Source organism: Sphaerodactylus townsendi, linkage group LG15 (genome assembly GCF_021028975.2).
Source record: "Sphaerodactylus townsendi isolate TG3544 linkage group LG15, MPM_Stown_v2.3, whole genome shotgun sequence".
In the NCBI taxonomy this organism is placed as follows: Eukaryota; Metazoa; Chordata; class Lepidosauria; order Squamata; family Sphaerodactylidae; genus Sphaerodactylus; species Sphaerodactylus townsendi.
In genome coordinates this window covers 33402218-33423585 of record NC_059439.1, presented here as the reverse complement: position 1 = coordinate 33423585, position 21368 = coordinate 33402218, and the positions used below count along the sequence as shown (strand labels likewise).

Genomic DNA, 21368 nt, shown 5'->3' with positions numbered 1-21368 from the left:
CAGAGTTTTCAAGGCAAGAGACGTTCAGAGGTAGTTTGCCATTGGCTACCTCCACATGGGCTGAGAGAGTTCTGAGAGAACTGTGACTGGCCTAAGGTCACGCAACAGGCTTCACGTGGAGGAGAATCGAACATGGTTCTCCAGATTACAGTTAGCCACTCTTAACCGTTGCACCACACTGGCACTTGATAGAATCCATGGGGCTTCACATAGGGAAAGACCATCATGAGCATAAACACACACACAAATACGACAAATAAGTAGATTGAATGCTAGGCTGAAGAGAAGCTCTGTTCAGCCATTAATCTCACTCCTAAACCTCACTCCAGTTGTAACAACAGCTGATATACTAAGATACTCTCAGGCTACAAATTCAGCACTAAATCCCTCCCAGAAGATAAATACCTACATTGTGTGGAGTTCAGTTTGCTGGGTTAGGTTTTGAAAGAAACCCTTGAATGCAACACAAAAGAAACTCACACATTTGGGGGACATAGTCCCAGGTTCAGTTCTCGGCATCTCCAATTAAAGGGTCTCCATCAGCGAGTTAGAGCTGCTGCCAATCAGAGTGGGCAATACTGAGTTAAGGGGGCGAATGGCCTGGCTCAGTATAACACAGCTTTGTTGCCATATGTTCAAAGATCACCCCAAGTATGAGCCATCTCTCGCTTATTCCATCACTATTAAACAAGATTCCGGTATTTGACAGTGACCTCTGACTCATGAAGGCTTAGGTTGGAATCCATTTTCTTAACCTTTAAGGGTCCTTGCTAATTTTGCTCGTTTAGCTGCCCGCCAGAAATAATTTCACCGCCATTTTCCCCTCCTTCTCTGATCAGGCTGTATCAGTAAGTTCTATACTATACTTTGCTTTCAGCTTGAAAGAAGCCCGCACAATCGAGTCACAGAGTTCCTTCCCAAGGACCATCTAGATCACAACGGCTACCAAATTTCTGACACTTCTGTTCTCCCATGCTATGGGAACACAAAATGCCCAAACAGATCTTTTTATAACCTCTTAAGGAAGTTATATTTATGCCGTGCGGAATCCGTGTGTGTTTGTGTGTATACACAGAATTATACAATCACTTCCTCTCAAAGGGAGTAATACGGAATAATAATACTGAATAAAACAAGAAGCATCAACAATTAAAATATCTAAGTTCAAGAATCCCTAGCTCAATGTAATCTTGTGGCAATATAAAGGACGTGAGAAATGCCTCCAACCTCCAGTGTACCAGCACTACAGGATTCTACTACTCAACTTCTGTTGTCCTTCCATGGCTGCAAATTCCATTGGTCCATTGGAGTCGTTAAGATATTACTGCAAAAAAAGCCATCTTGTCGTCCTTGACAGATTTATCGGAGCAAAAACGTTCATGGGCTAGAGACCCCTTTATCAGATGCATGAAGTGAAGTCTCAGTCAGTGTATATATACTGAGAGTAGGGAAGAAGATAACTGACTGTGAAATGGAGGCAAAACAGGGTTGGATCCTACCCATTTCTCCTTGAGGCAAGGAGGAGCCCCATTTGATCCCTCCAAGGCTATGCCAGCAATTATGTGGCCCCCTTGGCCAACAGACCAAATGAAAAGTGGTCACAGTCAGAAGGGCAGTTGGGCAGGATTACTCTTCTTCTCTTTGAGGTCTCCGTAAAAGCTGATAGGGTCCAATCCATGGCCTTTTAACAGCTGTTCGCAATTCAACCCCTTGCAATATTTACACCAGTGGCTACACTGGTATGATGAAGACGGCTTTACTGTATTCCCGTCTGTTGTGTTCTCTGTCAACTACATTAAAGCTTCTCCGTTCTTTCTCGACTTCTAAAGAAACTGATTTCTGTTTATCATCCAAAGCTTACCTTGATGGGATTGTAGACATCGTTGATGATGAAGGACTCCTAAACCTCTCATCATCTCACTATAAAACCAATTAAAATAGATAAATACAATATAATATAAGCACCCTAACCAATAAGTTAAACAGATGGCAATAAATACACACTTACATCGTCCTCTAGTCGTGAGGGTGGGGGTTTGGGAGGTGCCTTACAAACGGGATCACCTGGGGCCTCTCTTCATCTAAATCCAGCCCTGTTGACATCATTCATGTTTAACTGTTGGCATCCTTGTTATTTAAGAAGAAGAAGAAGAGAAGAGTTTGGATTTATATCCCCCCTTTCTCTCCTGCAGGAGACTCAAAGGGGCTTCCAATCTCCTTGCCCTTCCCCCCTCACAACAAACACCCTGTGAGGTAGGTGGGGCTGAGAGAGCTCCGAAGAACTGTGACTAGCCCAAGGTCACGCAGCTGGCGTGTGTGGGAGTGTACAGGCTAATCTGAATTCCCCAGATAAGCCTCCACAGCTCAGGCGGCAGAGCTGGGAATCAAACCCAGTTCCTCCAGATTAGATACACGAGCTCTTAACCTCCTATGCCACTGTTGTCTATAAAAAAAAGTCCCTTCCCGCTCGTTTTTCTTGCCTTCCCCCTTACTATATTCCCATCTGTTGTGTTTTCTGTCAACTACATTGACGCGTCTCTTTTCTTTCTTGACTCCTAAAGGAACTGATTTCTGTTCATCATCCAAAGCTTACCTCGTTGGGATTGTAGACATCGTTGACGACGAAGGACTCCTAAACCTCTCATCCATCCTTTCCACTTTCATCATCCTCTTCCTCGTGAGCATTTTCTATGGCGCCACCGTGACTGTCATCAAGGTAAAATGAATGGGATGGGAAGGAGCTGGTGGGATAGTTCTAGGACTTAGCTTTACAAACTATGGTCCAATAGTCACGTACTTGCAGAAGAGAGAATGGAGACCAAAGCCAACCATCGTTCCTAGTCATCTTCCCAGGATTGGCCGGGTCATATTCCGAAAGCAGACACACTTTTTGTGATCCGCTTCAAGAAATCATCATGCCAGTAATTTTTCTTTTCTAATATAGTCTAGAGAATAAGGTCACCTTTATGTGTGTAAAGTGCCATCAAGTTGCAGCTGACTTATTGCAACTCAGTAGGGTTTTCAGGGCAAGAGACTAACAGAAGTGGTTTACCACTGCCTTCCTGCAATGGAGCAGCAGTTATATAGTGGTTAAGAGCAGGTGTACTCTAATCTGGAGGAACCGGGTTTGATTCCCCACTCTGCCACTTGAGCTGTGGAGGCTTAACATGAAAATTCAGGCTCCAACAATGCCCTCCCACATCTTCCAACTAGTGACTGCTGAATGAGTCTACAGTTCTTCAGAGCTCTCTCAGGCTGACAGGGTGTTTGAAGAGAAAAACTGAGAGAAAACAAGGAGTTTGTAAGCCCCTTTGAGGTCTTCTTACAGGAGAAGAAAGGGGGGATATAAATCAACCTATTCTTCTCTCATAACACAACCTGGTGTTTCTTTTTTGGAGTCCGCTTCAAGAAATCATCATGCCACTAATTTTTCTTTTCAAATAGAAAGTCTAGATAATAAGGTCACCTTTACGTGTGTAATGTGTCATCAAGTTGCAGTTAACTTATTGCAACCCAGTAGAGTTTTCAGGGCAAGAGACTAACAGACGTGGTCTACCATTGCCTTCCTCTACAAAGCAACCCTGGTGTTCTTTGGGGTTCTCCCATCCAGTTACTAACCAGGGCCAACCTTGCTTAGCTTCTGAAATCTGGCAAGATCAGAATAACCTGGGCCACCCAGATCAGGGTGAGGGCCTCTTTATGATCATATAAAGATAAATACTGGGGTAGTTTATATGACCATTTACCCATACCTCTTGCAGAACCTGTGAGGATCCAACCCTATGCTTTTGAAGGATGCAGATAGCCCAAAGCTACCACCATTCAAAATAGAAACTATCAAAGTGGTCCAAAACACGTTAATCTATGCTGTGTAAAGAGTCATCGTGCTCATGGAGGGCCTCTTTCTAACCAAAGGGTGCGGGTGAACCTGATGCCTGAGACATTGAAAGGGAATGGGTCCGATTCCTCATCCCTCTCCGTGAGCGATGGACTCTTATCTGATGGACTGGATTTGTTTCCCTGCTCCTCCACATGGAGTCGGCTAGGTGACCTTAGACCACTCACAGTTCTCTCAGAACTCTCTCTCAGCCCCACGTGCCTCACAAGGTGTCTGTTGTGGAGAGAGGAAGGGAAAGTCACCAAGAGCCTCCTTACAGGAGAGAAAGGGGGGTAGAAATTCAACTCCTCTCCTTCTTCTTATATGGTACACATCCTGTGCAACTACACTAATTCTTTTTTTCTTCCATTCCAGGTAAAATAGAAATGACAACCGTCTACAGACAATGGATCAGTCAGATTCTGCCCTGTCATTCTAATCAAGGACTTATACCTCTCTGTTCTCTTTTGTGAAAGGGTCAACCTGGAGAAATTGCATTATTCTCATGGTTTATCTCATAGCCTTATCATTCATTCTGTATTAAGCTAGATTTGTGCTACCTGTTTACATTTTAAATCCACCCAAATTATATGCTGCAATTTTGTTTTTTATCTATGTATTTCTGTGATCGTCATATTTTATTCTAGCTGTTATTGGGTGAAGCCATAAAGACTCATGTGTACAATAGATATTTGCAAAATCCCCACCAGAATGTTTGTTATTTTTACTGTGGTTGCAAGTGTAATATTGCAATAAAGTTGATTTTTTTAATCAAAACTTTAATTTGCTTGAGTTTTTACATTTAATGGGCAATGAATCCCAAATTACTTTTGCTGCCAGGGACAATAAGGGGTGTATTGGATTAGGACACTGAAATTATGGTAAAAAAGAACAAGAAATTAAAAATGAGTATAAATTTCATGAAGACATGCCTCTTTCAAGTATATGTTTCAACGTTGTAGCTTCCTACCTACTAGTCCTTTGTGGGAACAGGGAAAGATTTATGGTCAACCCAAAATCTTTATTTAAAAAATAAGGAAATAAATTAATGGTATGTTTGAGGTGTGATACTGAGAAAAAAAATGGTGTAACTGTCACAAACTGGATTGAAAGAGTGGGAGGAAATTCACCGGTTGTGTGGGATTTAATTCCTCCAGTCCAGATGTTGAGAAGAATGTTGCCATTGATAAGTTCAACAGATGCCCTTTTTTAAAAGCATATTATTTTTCAGAGCAGATATTCGAGTTGAAGACAGCCAAAATCTGTGGTGTGTGTGTTCTACTGGTATTTCCTTTTTATGGTAATATGGTGAAGAACCAAAGGCCTGCACCGGCGTTTGGGTGAGTCATTTTAAGAACAGATGTGTCCTGTTTACACAAACACCTGGGGCCAGATGCTTCCACTTTGAGCCAAAGGCCAAGGTTGGTTCACAGATGATGATGGTCATATTTGGTTGTTTGCTTGGGAATCCCAAAACGGATTGGCAATAACATGTTTGTTCTCTTTTTTGGTTCAGATTTTATTAGACCCTGCTAAATTAAATTTGTGATTAACATTGGGCAGGCAACATGATATTTGAAGCAAACTGTGGTATGTGAACTGTGATATGTCTTTTCCAATAAGAAATCTGAAGCACAGCTCCTTTTTTGATGCCGAAATCATTCATGACTTCCCTTATATTGTTACTTTGGTCCAGAGAACCTCTGTCGAATCCCCACAGTCATACAGTACCACGGGGGTACCTCAACCTTTTGAGCCTGTGGGCATCTTTTGGGATTTTGACAGGGTGATGCGACCACAAAATGGCTGCCACAAGAGGCAGAGCCAATTATAAAATGGCTGCCAGTAAAGAAAACCACAAAAGGTCAGGGAGTGAGGTCATGCATCACTCTGATAATGACTCTTCAATATTTCAGTCAGAAGCTCTGTTTAACAGGATGCTATTATAATGAACATATGGCTTTAAAACACTTTCTTGTGTGAACACAGCTTACCTTCAGTCACACAGCGAAGATTGGGGCTGCCAGATCCCTGCTGATGGTGGGGGATCCCCTGCTTTGGACCCACTCCCCCTGGTCGATAGAAATATTACCAGGCACAAATTGAGGTCAAGACCTAGATGCTGTTAGTACCTCACTTTTGGAAATGCCATGAACATGCTGATGGTGCCCATTTGTGCCTTGTAAGAACCCCCGCTTCTCTACTGGCCTCCATCTGCAGTGTGGCCTTGTGACGGTCCCTACCCGACGTACTCGCCCTGGCAGAGGTGGCTGGTGCACCAAAGTACCCACCCATCAGCCCTGCTGTGGTAAAACCTGGATGTCTAGGTAGGGCTGCGCTGGCATCCGTAATGTATTCTGGCTTGGGGTGGAGGGCAGACCAGGACATTCCCAGGGGCAGAGCCGACATTAGTAAGTCTGAGGGGGTTTAGGGCCAGGAGTACGGCACCCTGACCGTCAGACTTACACCACACTTTTGGTGGCATATGTCCTGTATGCCCTATGGGGATTTTTGGCAGTGGGGTGGGGGTGGGGGGTTGGGCCTTTTCCTTGCTCTCTGTGCCACTGGAGCCAGCAGAGTTGACACCACATTGTGGAGGAATCCCATTGCCTCTGAGTTTGGGTGGGGTGCCTGTCATCCAGTCATAGGCAACTTATGGTGATTCTGTAGGGTTTTCAAGGCAAGAGACATTCAGAGGTGGTTTGCCATTGCCTGCCTCCCCAAGGGCTGAGAGAGTTCTGAGAGGTCTGTGACTGACCCATGGTCACTCGGTAGGCTTCATGTGGAGGAGCAGGGGAATCAAACCTGGTTCTCAGGATTATACTCTTTGCTCTTAACCAGTACGCCATGCTGGCTCTATTTATTTCAACACCCAATCTTTATAGGTTTAACAGCCCTCTGACTGAAGAGAAGGCAAAAGTTTCTCTGTTCCAGGCGTCAAGTGAAAAGCTTATGTCTCACCCAAAAACCACTCATGTTTATCTTTTAAGATTTTTATTTTTTAAAAAAATCCAGTCATTCTTGAAACGAGTAAATATGAAAGAATCACGATGCTATAAGAAGTACTCTCATATGTAAATAAGACCAAAAACAGAAAGACATACATATCATCCCTTTAGCCTATGTATCCAAAGATTAAAAGATAAAATACCACTTTTGAGACTGACAAAAGCATTTTCAGATTGACTGAATGGTCTCATGCAGTACACATATGAGAGATTTAGGAGTGACCCCAGTATGGCTATCTTATATAGGACCAGATATGTGAAATTCACATGACTATGTAGAACAGCAGCAGCAGCAGAAGGCCATTGCTTTCACATCCTGCACGTGAGCTCCCAAAGGCACCTGGTGGGCCAGTGCGAGTAGCAGAGTGCTGGACGAGATGGACTCTGGTCTGATCCAGCAGGCTCTTTCTTATGTTCTTATGTTCTTAAACTGTACAATTTGTCATTTCTGATGGGATGAAGTGAGCACTTCTCTGGGCTTAGAATAATTTCCCCCATGAAATATATGTATCATATAATTGTAGAGTTGAAATAGAGTCCCGGGGTGGGCGACCTATGGTGCTCCAGATGTTCACAGACTACAATTACCATCAGCTCCTGCCAGCCTGGCCAATTGGCAGGGGCTGATGGGAATTGTAGTCCGTGAACATCTGGAGCGCCAAAGGTCGCCCACCCCTAGAATAGACCATACAAGCCATCTAGATCAGTCTAGGCAGGGGTGCCCAACCTATGGCACTGTGCCACTAATCCCAGTGACGTGGAAGAGCTAACTGTACCACATATTTGTGGATAATCATAATTTTGTAAGAACAGTCATATTATGCTGAACAAAGAAGCAGCAAGAGAGCACAGTATAATGCTAATACAATACTATAAAGTCTCAAAACACTTCTTGAAAATGGAAACAGAGCAGCTTGGAAACGTAATTCAGGACAACACAGAGCAGGGGGAAACGGTGCCACGAGGTCGGCAAAAGAGGGATCGTGGATAAAGCAAAATCCTTCGCATCCATGATGGTGAGCGGGGCCAAAAGGATCTCAGAATCACTGGTGTTCATGCTTTCCATCCTTAATGCTTTGTTGAATTGCAGAGTCATTGGAAATGGTAGTAAATAGAACGTAGAATTGAAAATCTGAGAGGTTTATCACGGAAAGGAAAACTGGGGGTCATACTTCCTTGGAAGTTGAGAGTGACAGCTATTTCACCTAGAAAAACAGAAGGGGTGGGAAGGAGAAAGAAATTAAACGATTGGCTCTGCATTGCCTGAATGATCTGGCACAAGCATCTGGCCAGCTGTTGACGGAGAAAACGGAGTTCATTTGAAGGTTAAGCATCATTAAAGTAAGAACCAATAGAGGAAAGTGAGAACTATGGAATATGCTGCCACAGGAGGTGGTGATGGCCACTAACCTGGATAGCTTTAAAAAGGGCTTGGACAGATTGATGGAGGAGAAGTCGATCTATGGCTACCAATCTTGATCCTCCTTGATCTCAGATTGCAAAGGCCTTAGCAGACCAGGTGCTCGGGAGCAGCAGCAGGCCATTGCTTTCACCTCCTGCCTGTGAGCTCCCAAAGGCACCTGGTGGGTCACTGCGAGTAGCAGAGTGCTGGACTAGATGGACTCCGGTCTGATCCAGCAGGCTAGTTCTTATGTTCTAACTTTTATGGAAATAAAAATTGTAGGGTTTTATCGCCATCTCCTTATATTTTTTTAATCGTTGCTAAGTTTTAATTGATATGGCTAATTGTATAATGTTTTATTGTACTATTTATTTGGTTTACTGATGTTCGCCGCCCTGAGCCTTGTTGGGAAGGGCAGGATATAAATTGAATGAATGAATGAATGAATGAATGAATGAATGAATGATGCTAAAGATTTAATTTTGTCTAGACGCTTGATGAGCAAGTGCTAACAAAGTTGTTTTTAGGGTTAATATTTGGAGCAGAAAAAAAGTCCTTAGAGATTGAGTACTTGGACTGCACGACTGTAGCATACCATTCTGCACCATCAATCAAATCATGCTCTTTGGATAGATAAATGTCAAAAAATTAGAGAATTCAGAATGAATGGATGGGTTAGCAGCGAGAAAGATAGTGTTCTCTGAATGTATATAAGTTCAATACAGATTTATGGAGGAGAAGTCGATCTATGGCTACCAATCTTGATCCTCCTTGATCTCAGATTGCAAATGCCTGAGCAGACCAGGTGCTCAGGAGCAGCAGCGGCAGAAGGCCATTGCTTTCACATCCTGCATGTGAGCTCCCAAAGGCACCTGGTGGGCCACTGCGAGTAGCAGAGAGCTGGACTAGATGGACTCTGGTCTGATCCAGCTGGCTCGTTCTTATGTTCTTATGTGTGTGTGCATCGAGGAATGCTGCTGTAAATTTCGTTGTGCGTGCACAATGACAATAAAATGCTTATGCTTATGCTTATGCTTATGTTCAATAATAAATAAAATAAAATAAATGTGTTCAGCACTGCTGTGACAGGGCTCAAAACTCTCTTCTGCTCTTTACCTTGAAGAATGTGACCAGGCCCCCATAGAAGAGGGCAAGAAGAAAAAGGATCAAGTACGTGGAGACCCGGTTCCAGGCACCATCCATCTCAGTTAGTTGACTGTATTCCTCTTCTGTTTCGTTGCAAATGCCGCAGATTTCAGCGCTTGTCACAGCATAGTCCCAGAACACTGTACAAATGGGGTGAGATGAAGAGGTGATTCCGTGAAGACAAACAATAAGCAAAGAGAGAAACAAGCCAAAACACCAACAATAAGGATGATAGAACAAGAGACAGAGGGAAATCTCCAGAGGCGTTATCCGCTAATCTTTGGTGGTCGAAAAAACCCCATAGCCAGTGGTGGGATCCAAAAATTTTCGTAACAGGTTCCCATGGTGGTGGGATTCAAACTGTGGCGTAGCGCCAATGGGGATGGGCGGGGCTTGATGGGGCGTGGCTGGGCATTCCAGGGCGGGGCATTCATGGGCAGGGCTGTGGCAAGGATGCAGCTCCGGTCCTTGGGGGGGGGGGAAACGAGTCCACACAGGCGCAGGCTGCCACTCATGCCGGTGCACCTCCTGCTAGACTGCTTCAAGTTCTGCGCGCTACTGCTGAGAGGAGGGGCGTCACTAAGGCAAAAATCACGTGACAAAGTCACCAATTAGTAACCCCCTCACGGCACACACAAATAATTAATAACCTACTCTCGGGAACCTGTGAGAACCTGCTGGATCCCACCTCTGCCCATAGCCTCAGACCAAAAATTCAGAAGAAGAAGAAGAAGAAGAAGAAGAAGAAGAAGAAGAAGAAGAAGAAGAAGAAGAAGAAGAAGAAGAAGAAGAAGAAGAAGAAGAAGAAGAAGAAGAAGAAGAAGAAGAAGAAGAAGAAGAGTTTGGATTTATCTCCCACCTTCCTCTCCTGTAAGAAGACTCAAGGTGGCCTTCAAGCTCCTTTCCCTTCCTCTCCCCACAACAGACACCTTGCGAGGGAGGTGGGGCTGAGAGAGTTCCAAAGAACTAGGACTTGTCCAAGCAGGAATGTAGGAGTGCGGAAACACATCGTCCAGCACCCACAGTTGCTGCTCACATGCTTCTGGGATAACCACTGCCATGATACGAAAGAAACAGCCTCTTCAGTGCTGTTTGTCCCCCCCAGTAACTAGTATTTTTTTTTAAATGGAAGGTCAATCAGTGAAACATTCACCTTACCCAAGATCCTCAGTCTTCCAAGAGCATTTGGCAGTATGTTTTTTTGCCATTCGAGAATGACATCAATATCCCTTGGAGTATTCATTTAATATAAATGAACAATATACATAAGAACAGAGACACCACGTGAGAGGAATGCTACATTGAGCAATGGAGGAGAACAGGAGAAAGGAGTCGAGGAAAAGAGCCCAGACTGTCGTAATGAAGGAATTCATCTGGTGCTATGTGTATTTTTTTTTTTTACCAGAATGAGAACTGGCTCTTCTAATGATGATGTTTGCGGAGGAGACGTGAGCCACAAGACACGTGTAGGAGATCCCCGTCATCCATTGTCTTTTGGGGACTTCGAGGATGCTGAACAGAGAGCATCTTTCTCTTTCATGGTCACATTTCAAGTCGTGAGCCTCAGGGCACGCCAGCGGCGTCGTCGTGTTCTCCTCTTGCCATTTCATAAAAACCTCCCCCGGGTAGAAATCTGTGGCTGCACAGAGTAGGGTTACATTTAGGTCTTCTTGGGAGGTCTGTTGCTGGAGGTAGACTTTTGGAGGCTTCATGGTGCCTGTCGTAGAAAGTGTGGAAACACAATAATGGGAGCGAAAAAGGAGAATCAATCTTTTCATATTTATCTTGCCTAAGCAATCATTCTTTCCCAGGGATCCCCGAGAACCATGAGGGGAAGGGGATAAAGATCTCCAACAGCATTCTTATTACCCAACTTTAATTCCCAGAATTATGTGTGGAAGCTCACCATTCCTTCGCTCGTAGAACTGCTTGACTTCTCCCAATCCAGTAGAAATACTACAGATGAACTTTGTGGTGGATTTCCATTGAGTCAGGCTCACCACCAACTGGCTATGGATCCAGGCAGTGCTGGTGATGTTACTCAAGACTTCTGTGGCCACAGCTTGTGTGTTGGCAGGTTGTCCATCCATCAGCCAAATGACTGTCAGATTCATCCTTGTATCAGCAAGTGGCGCCATGCACGTTAGAGCTGCACTGTTGTTGATGAAGAGGTCTTCAAAGGGCGGGGGTTGCAAATATACAACGCTTGAGTTGGTGGGAGGTGAGACCATTCCTTGAAAAATAAATAATCATTATTGGTTTGAAGAGGGTTTGCCATCAGTTCCCAAATCTGCCAGGATTTCATCATGACTATAAAGACAATGTGTTCAGTCCTTGGCATCTCCAATAAGGATCGGCTGGTAGGTGATGTGAAAGACCGTACCCTATGTCCCTGGAGAGACCTTAACTAGAGACCCCTAAGACCCACTGCCAGTCTGATTGGACAATGCAGATTTTGACGATCTAATTCAGTGTAAGGCACCTTTATGTGTTCATGTGCTCTATTTGCCAGAGCAAGTGAGTAACTTTTGTAAAAAGAAGACTACTACTACTACTACTACTACTACTACTACTACTACTACTACTACTACTACTACTACTACTACTACTACTACTACTATGGATTTATATCATGCATTTCTCCCCTGTAAGGAGACTCAAAATCTCCTTTCCCTTCCCCCCTCACAACCAACACCCTGTGAGGTAGGTGGGGCTGAGAGAGCTCCCATAAACAGTGACTAGTCCAAGTGCACCTCCTGCTAGACTGCTTCAAGTTCTGCGCGCTACTGCTGAGAGGAGGGGCCTAACTAAGGCAAAAATCACGTGGTAAAATCACCAATTAGTAACCCCCCTCTCGGCACACACGAATAATTAGTAACCTACTCTCAGGAACCTGTGAGAACCTGCTGGATCTTACCTCTGCCCATAGCCTCAGACCAAAAATTCAGAAGAAGAAGAAGAAGAAGAAGAAGAAGAAGAAGAAGAAGAAGAAGAAGAAGAAGAAGAAGAAGAAGAGTTTGGATTTATCTCCCACCTTTCTCTCCTGCAAGGAGACTCAAGGTGGCCTACAAGCTCCTTTCCCTTCCTCTCCCCACAACAGACACCTTGCGAGGCAGGTGGGGCTGAGAGAGTTCCAAAGAACTATGAGTAGTCCAAGCAGGAATGTAGGAGTGCGGAAACACATCGCCCAGCACCCACAGTTGCTGCTCACATGCTTCTGGGATAACCACTGCCATGATACGAAAGAAACAGCCTCTTCAGTGCTGTTTGTCCCCCCCCAGTAACCAGTATTTTTTTTTTAAATGGAAGGTCAGTCAGTGAAACATTCACCTTACCCAAGATCCTCAGTCTTCCAAGAGCATTTGGCAGTATGTTTTTTTGCCATTCAAAAATGACATCAATATCCCTTGGAGTATTCGTTTAATATAAATGAACAATATACATAAGAGCAGAGACACAACGTGGGAGGAATGCTACATTGAGCGATGGAGGAGAACAGGAGAAAGGAGTCGAGGAAAAGAGCCCAAACTGTCGTAATGAAGGAATATATCTGGTGCTATGTATTTTTTTTTACCAGAATGAGAACTGGCTCTTCTAATGATGATGTTTGCGGAGGAGACGTGAGCCACAAGACACGTGTAGGAGATTCCCGTCATCCATTGTCTTCTGGGGACTTCGAGGATGCTGAATAGAGAGCATCTTTCTCTTTCATGGTCACATTTCAAGTCGTGAGCCTCAGGGCACGCCAGCGGCGCCGTCGTGTTCTCCTCTTGCCATTTCATAAAAACCTCCCCCGGGTAGAAATCCGTGGCTGCACAGAGTAGGGTTACATTTAGGTCTTCTTGGGAGGTCTGTTGCTGGAGGTAGACTTTTGGAGGCTTCATGGTGCCTGTCGTAGGAAGTGTGGAAACACAATAATGGGAGCGAAAAAGGAGAATCAATCTTTCATATTTATCTTGCCTAAGCAATCATTCTTTCCCAGGGATCCCCGAGAACCGTGAGGGGAAGCGGATAAAGATCTCCAACAGCATTCTTATTACCCAACTTTAATTCCCAGAATTATTTATGGAAGCTCACCATTCCTTCGCTCGTAGAACTGCTTGACTTCTCCCAATCCAGTAGAAATGCTACAGATGAACTTTGTGGTGGCTTTCCATTGAGTCAGGCTCACCACCAACTGGCTATGGATCCAGGCAGTGCTGGTGATGTTACTCAAGACTTCTGTGGCCACAGCTTGCGTGTTGGCAGGTTGTCCATCCATAAGCCAAATGACTGTCCAATTCATTCTTGTATCAGCAAGTGGTGCCACGCACGTTAGAGTTGCACTGTTGTTTATGAAGAGGTCTTCAAAGGGCGGGGGTTGCAAATATACAACGCTTGAGTTGGTGGGAGGTGAGACCATTCCTTGAAAAATAAATAATCATTATTGGTTTGAAGAGTGTTTGCCATCAGTTCCCAAATCTGCCAGGATTTCATCATGACTATAAACACAATGTGTTCAGTCCTTGGCATCTCCAGTAAGGATCGGGCTGTAGGTGATGTGAAAGACTGTACCCTATGTCCCTGGAGAGACCTTAACTAGAGACCCCTAAGGCCCACTGCCAGTCTGATTGGACAATGCAGACTTTGACGATCTAATTCAGTGTAAGGCACCTTTATGTGTTCATGTGCTCTATTTGCCAGAGCAAGAGTAACTTTTGTAAAAAGAGTAGTAGTAGTAGTAGTAGTAGTAGTAGTAGTATTAGGAGGAGGAGGAGGAGGAGGAGGACGACACCTGGTAAATTGGGCGGGACGACGACGACTACGACGACTACTACTACTACTCTTTTAACAAAAGTTAAAAGCGTAGTAGTAGTAGTAGTAGTAGTAGTAATAGTAGTAGTAGTAGTAGTAGTAGTCCCGCCCAATTTACCAGGTGTTGCCGCCGCCGCCGCCGCCGCCGCCGCCGCCCTCCTCCTCCTCCTCCTCCTCCTCCTCCTCCTCCTCCTCCTACTACTACTACTACTACTACTACTACTACTACTACTACTACTACTACTACTACTACTACTTCGGATTTATATCCTCCATTTCTCCCCTGTAAGGAGACTCAAAATCTCCTTTCCCTTCCCCCCTCACAACCAACACCCTGTGAGGTAGGTGGGGCTGAGAGAGCTCCGATAAACAGTGACTAGTCCAAGGTCACCCAGCTGGCATGTGTTGCATAAGCTAATCTGGTCCCCCAGATCAGCCTCTACACCGCTCAAGTAGCGGAGTGGGGAATCAAACCCAGTTCTCCAGGTTAGAGTGCACCTGCTCTTAACCACTATACCACACTGGCTAGACAGACATCTATGTTTGGTGTAAAAGCCCTGTTAATAAGTAAATAGTTGGCCACCTTGGTGGTTCCACAGAGGCAGACAGGTGGGACAAACATCTTGTTAATAGATACAAATTTATTAAGAAATGTCACCCAGTCTGGAAGCTGCAGTATCCTAATATATGTCCTGTCAGTGGTGAGGGGAAAGCAGTCTATAGATACCCAGAAGAATTCTTTCCTCTACTAGACTTGGCTTCTGTCTCTTGCCAGATTTTAAATGCCATTTAGAAGAAGAAGAAGAAGAAGAGGAAGAGGAAGAGGAAGAGGAAGAGGAAGAGGAAGAGGAAGAGGAAGAGGAGGAGGAGTTTGGATTTATATCCACGCTTTCTCTCCTGCAGGAGACTCAAAGGGGCTGACAATCTCTTTGCCCTTCCCCCCTCACAACAAACACCCTGTGAGGTAGGTGGGGCTGAGAGAGCTCCGAGAAGCTGTGACTAGCCCAAGGTCACCCAGCTGGCATGTGTGGGAGTGCACAGGCTCATCTGAATTCCCCAGATAAGCCTCCACAGCTCAGGCGGCAGAGCTGGGAATCAAACCCGGTTCCTCCAGATTAGATTTACCTTGACATTTTAATTTACCAACAGAATGTAAGATCTTCTTAATCTTCCAAGGAGTCCTGCCCAAACTCCCAGGCATCCCGCCCAAAATCCCTCCCAAAGACTCAGGTGGCCCGCCCAACCTCCAAGTCTTGCCCAAACTACCAGGTGTCCCGCCCAATCTACAAGGCGTCCTGCACAACCTCCCAGGCGTCCCGCCCAAAGATGGGCGGGATGCCTGGGAGGCCCCCCTGCTTGTCCGGATGGTCCCCCTTCGTGTCCGGAAGCCTACCTGGGTGACCGGACGCCTCCCTTGCCTGGGAGGTTATGTAGGATGCCTGGGAGGTTGGGAGGGATCCCTAGGAGGTTGGGTGGGATGCCTGGGAGGTTGGGCGGGATGCCTGGGAGGTTGGGCGGGATGCCTGGGAGGTTGGGCGGGATGCCTGGGAGGTTGGGCGGGGTGCCTGGGAGGTTGGGTGGGATGCCTGGGAGGTTGGGAGGGATCCCTGGGAGGTTGGGTGGGATGCCTGGGAGGTTGGGTGGGATGCCTGGGAGGTTGGGTGGGATGCCTGGGAGGTTGGGTATATCCCTTTAAGAGACAGCTAATTAGATACAGCTGAGAAGTGGAAGTGCAGTAAGCATTAAACAATGAGGTTAGGAACAAGCCCTATTAGAAGGGAAACTGAATGGATGTGAGGAAGTCACCTTGAGTAATTGTAAGTGTATAAAAGTATTTTTAAAGTATTTAAAAGTATTTATAATAAAATTGTTCATCATGATTTTATGTATAAATATTAATAATGTATGAAATGATATTTTAAAATAATTTATTGAATATATATTTATATAAATATTGCACAGATCCCGATTAAGATTGAAGAATTGTAATCTGAAGAAGAATCTATCGAAAATGGTTACAGTAGCGCAACCCGTTTATTATTGGATATTTAATTGACGGACTTGGCTCAGACCGGTCCGCATTGCCATATAGACCTACTGCTACTGACTGGAATGCAGTATACGCAGCTATTGATAAGTGATTGATTATATTCAAAGAAGAGGTCCCGTCCAAGTACCTATAGGGACGAAGACATAGGACCGAGTGAAGAAGACATCGTTTAGTCACCTTGAGTATGTTGTAGGGTGATGAGATATGTGTAGTATTGTAAGAGGTTGGGTGGGATGCCTGGGAGGTTGGGTGGGATGCCTGGGAGGTTGGGTGGAATGCCTGGGAGGTTGGGTGGGATGCCTGGGAGGTTGGGTGGAATGCCTGGGAGGTTGGGCGGGATGCCTGGGAGGATTGGCTGGACACCTGGGCCATTGGGCAGGATGCCTGTGAGGTTGGGCGGGAAGCCTGGGAGGATTGGCCGGACACCTGGGCCATTGGGCAGGATGCCTGGGAGGTTGGGCGGGAAGCCTGGGGAGGATTGGCCGGACACCTGGGTCATTGGGCAGGATGCCTGGGAGGTTGGGTGGGAAGCCTGGGAGGATTGGCCGGACACCTTGGTCATTGGGCAGGATGCCTGGGAGGTTGGGCGGGAAGCCTGGGAGGATTGGCCGGACACCTGGGCCATTGGGCAAGATGCCTGGGAGGTTGTGCGGGAATCCTGGGAGGATTGGCCGGACACCTGGGCCATTGGGCAGGATGCCTGTGAGGTTGGGCGGGAAGCCTGGGAGGATTGGCCGGACACCTGGGCCATTGGGCAGGATGCCTGTGAGGATGGGCGGGAAGCCTGGGCAGGATTGGCTGGACACCTGGGAGGTTGTGCAGGATGCCTGTGTGTTTGGGCAGGACGGCTGGGAGGTTGGCCGGGTCAGCTTGTTCTTTGAGGGGGAAGCCTGGGAGGTTGGGTAAGACGCATGGGAGGTTGGGCAGGACACCTGGGAGGATGGGCGGGACTCCTCGGAGGTTGAACAGGTTGTGCGAACGAGCCTAGACCAGTGTAGCTATGGACCGAATGAAAACGCAACGCACATTTGTTGCTAAGTGGCTTTCTCTATAATCTTATTGCTAAAGAACACCTTAGTCTAATATACAAACACATTAAAAAGCAATATTGCTGACCATATATCAATCTCTCATTTTGCAATTGCAGATATCAAAGCGTTATCATCTCTCGAAGCCCAAACATCACCTGTTGTCAGTTACAGACCATACATTTGTTTATAACAATTCGATTTGAGGATAGATTTTCCTCTTACAACACAGTCAATAAACTTGCAAACCGTTGTTTTCTATTCGTTGTAATTCTTCTCTATGCAATGTAATTGCCAAATATATAATGAGGTCCGTTGCTATATGTCCGTTCTGTCTGTCTTAAAGAGGTATCGCCTCTTTCTTCTATGAACGTATTGTTACCATAGAAAAGATATCTTGCAATACCAATGCTTCCGAGGAAATGTCATATCTCCATAGGAACGATAGTTGCAAAAGCAGCACGCGTTATTTTGGCTTTTTGTTGCTCTTCATCAGTGCCTCATTCCTTCTTAATCATATTGTGTAATCGAGGTTATTGCATCCTTTTTGTATGGATTCTTGCAATCCTCCCGCCCAAACTCCCAGGCGTCCTGCCCACGCACCCAAGTGTCCAGACAAACCTCCGAGGCATCCCGCCCAACCTCGCAGGCGTCCTGCCCAAACTCCTGGGCCTTTAGGTGTGATGCCTGGGAGGTTGGGTGGGACCCCTTGTAGGTTGGGAGGGACACCTCGGCCTTTGGGCTGGATGCCTGGGAGGTTGGCCAGGATGCCTGGGAGGTTGGCCAGGATGCCTGGGAGGTTTGTCCAGTCACCTCGGAGTTTGGGCAGGATGCCTGGACTGTTGGGTGGGATGCCTGGGCCATTGGTAGGGACGCCTGGGAGATTGGGCGGGGCACCTGGGAGGTTGGGCGGGATGCCTGGGCCTATTTCTTGGATTGTGCCCTAGAACTCAACGATAGCCCAACCCAAGCCTGAACCACTGCTATAGGCTTAACCCTAACCCTCGCCTTTTAAAAATTATATCTAATTTGGTCAGATTTTTCCCTAACTCTAAGGCTAATCCCAAATCTAATTCTGACAACACAGTTTGTGTTGGTCTGCGATTTAGAATTTAACGCAACACTAACCTGAGTGGGAGCCCCTACCCATGCCCCTGCCCTTGCCTTAACCCTAACCCTAACTTATTATTTTTAATTTAATTTATTCAGTCATAATTTTCCCCCAAAAAATGTAACACAAACCCAAAACCTGAAACTGACTACTGCCTATTTCTTGGATTGTGCCCTAGAACTCAACGATAGCCGAACCCGAGCCTGAACCCCTGCCCTTGTCCGAGCCTCAACCCCTGTCCCTCCCCTTATTTTTTAAAATTTAATTTATTCATTCATAATTTTTTTCCCAAAAATGTAACACAAACCCAAAACCTAAAACTGACCACTGCCTATTTCTTGGATTGTGCCCTAGAACTCAGCGTAAGCTTAACTCGAGCCTGAGCCCCTGCCCTTGCATGAACCCTAACCCTAACTTTTTAAAATTTAATTTATTCAGTCATAAATTGTTCCCAAAAATGTAACACAAACATGACAACTGAAACTGACTACTGCCAATTCCTTGGATTGTGCCCTAGAACTCAACATAAGCCGAAACTGAGCGTGAGCCCCAGCCCTTGCCTGAACCCCATCCATCCATCCATCCATCCATCCATCCATCCATCCATCCATCCATCCATCCATCCATCCATCCATCCATCCATCCATCCATCCATCCATCCATCCATCCATCCATCCATCCATCCATCCATCCATCCATCCATCCATCCATCCATCCATCCATCCATCCATCCATCCATCCATCCATCCATCCATCCATCCATCCATCCATCCATCCATCCATCCATCCATCCATCCATCCATTTTTATCTTGCCTTCCTTTTATTATAGAACTGAAAGCACAGAGTTCTTTGAGATCCAAGAAAGTCTCAAATCCAGTTACAGATCAGAACCAGACCTGCTTCATTTCAAGAAGGCCATGTCAATTCTCAGAGTGGTCACCTGGCCAGTTCTATCTTTACCAGCTTACTTAATTTTGAAACAGTGCCCGCAGTTCTAACGGGGAAACGCAGCACAGAGATTCTGGCTGCGTGGTGTGTGGTTGTGAATGTGTTATCCCACTTCACCTTTTCTGGAGACTCTCTTGAGAGACTTGGAGTTTGATTCCTTGTGCACCACCTCACAAGCATTGCTGTCCACTTCTTGCCACTGAGAAATGGTGATCTCCAGTTGGCTGCTGGCCGTGTATCTTCCATTTGCCATTTTTTGTTCTGTGAATTTTACATCCTTTCTTCGTAGACTACCCTTCCAATAGATGGCCATTTTTCCAGGCTAGTAGTCAGAGGCGACACAGTGCAGTATGACAATTTTCTTCTCTGGGTCTATTGACTGGAGGAGGGCAACGGTAGGAGCTTGAGGTTTGGGTATGTCTGTGGAGAAACTGCAGTTAGGAACAGCAAAAGAAGAAACAAGACAGAGGAGCAACGGAAGATGGCTGTAAAGGCCCCAAATTACCTGGATGAAGCAAAAGGATTCCCTCAGGCTCATTAGCAAGTGAAGGGAAGACATTCTTCATGAGCCAAACAAGGTGACGAGCAACCAGGACCACAGGTGACTCTTTCCTTTGTGGCTAGTAGAAGGGAATGAATCCGTGCTGGGCAGCTGTTACAAGAAGCTGATAGAGCTGAATTTTGAGAATCCCAAAGGGTAGAGATAGTGACTAAGTTTCAGCAAATGAGACTAGCAATACCTCACACAGACCTAGGTGGGTCTGAGCTAGGTCGCAGGAATTATGAACTACGCTCCCCGATTATCCCATTTGTAGCCCAAGTTCAGAGAACTCTGTGCTTTTCAGTAGACGAACCTCCAGTAGCACATCAATTCATGAAGTACCTATTTCCAGAGGCATAGCTCCAAGGGGGTGGCGGGGTGCACAACGCACCGGGCGCGCGCCCCTGCGGGGGTGTGGAGAGGGCGTTCCGAGGGTGTGGCGGGGGAGTTCCAGGGCAGGATGGGGGCGTTCCGGGATGGGATGATAGCGGACAGGGGTGTGGCAGGGGTGAAGGACGCACCAGTTCACTGGGCGCTTTCCCCCTTCGCTCCGTCCCTGCCTATTTCCTTCAGAGTTCAGGCCTGGGCTTTGGTGACCCTCCCTGGGAACAAACCCTGAAGCACCAAAGCGAGTTGAAGAGATGGCAAAGCTCTGTCTGTGGTGTTTGCTTTTGATGGTAATTTCATATGTGTAAGTCAGCACCACAGTCATAGTGATGCGTAGTTGTCTTTGTGGACTTGTACCTACAAGAAGCCCTTAGCAGACCAGGTGCTCAGGAGCAGCAGCAGCAGCAGGCCCTTGCTTTCACCTCCTGCATGTGAGCTCCCAAAGGCACCTGGTGGGCCACTGCGAGTAGCAGAGTGCTGGACTAGATGGACTCTGGTCTGATCCAGCAGGCTAGTTCTTATGTTCTTATGTTCTTATAATGACTGTGCATCTGTGCCACGGCTTTGAAAGGCTGAGGCGCAGGCTAAACTTAGCTTAATTTCCCTCCCCTTTCAATGGAATCTCTTCCCAAGGAAGGTGCTGCAACCTTCATTCGGCCATTTTTATGGAAATTCAGCAGCCCAAACCGGTTACCACTTACAATTGACTGTTGTCCCTTCATCCGTTGCCCTTGTCCAAGTCAATGACGTTATTTGTTGCCTTGTTAAGAACACAATTGCACCTCACCATTCCCTTGCAGCTGAAGGCAAATTTGAATCCCCCCAAAACCCCAAAATTAAAACGCAGTGGTGGCAGAAAGTATCATGAAGTCACAGATAGTTTATGGTGAATGTATTGTCGAAGGCTTTCACGGCCAGAATCACTGGGGTGCTGTGTGGTTTCCGGGCTGTACGGCCATGTTCTAGTAGCATTTTCTCCTGACGTTTCGCCTGCATCCGGGGCTGGCATCTTCAGAAGCTGGCATCTTCAGATGCAGGCGAAACGTCAGGAGAAAATGCTACTAGAACACGGCCA

General features: G+C 46.1%; 2 gene segments (V, D, J or C); one reads left to right on the top strand and one right to left on the bottom strand.

The window, feature by feature from the left end:
- The window catches only part of LOC125444339, a 12897-nt gene extending 8338 nt beyond the window's left edge, over nucleotides 1-4559 (top strand). The window contains 2 exon segments of the C gene segment in view: nucleotides 2589-2716; nucleotides 4253-4559. Of these exon segments, the coding sequence occupies nucleotides 2589-2716; nucleotides 4253-4261 (137 nt within the window).
- A 3047-nt stretch (nucleotides 4560-7606) lies between these two features.
- On the bottom strand, nucleotides 7607-15428 carry LOC125444338. The segment is given in 7 exon segments: nucleotides 7607-8090; nucleotides 9404-9573; nucleotides 10836-11150; nucleotides 11340-11666; nucleotides 13008-13322; nucleotides 13511-13837; nucleotides 15371-15428. Coding segments are annotated over 7 exon segments (1521 nt in total).
- Between the last annotated feature and the right edge of the window lie 5940 nt (nucleotides 15429-21368).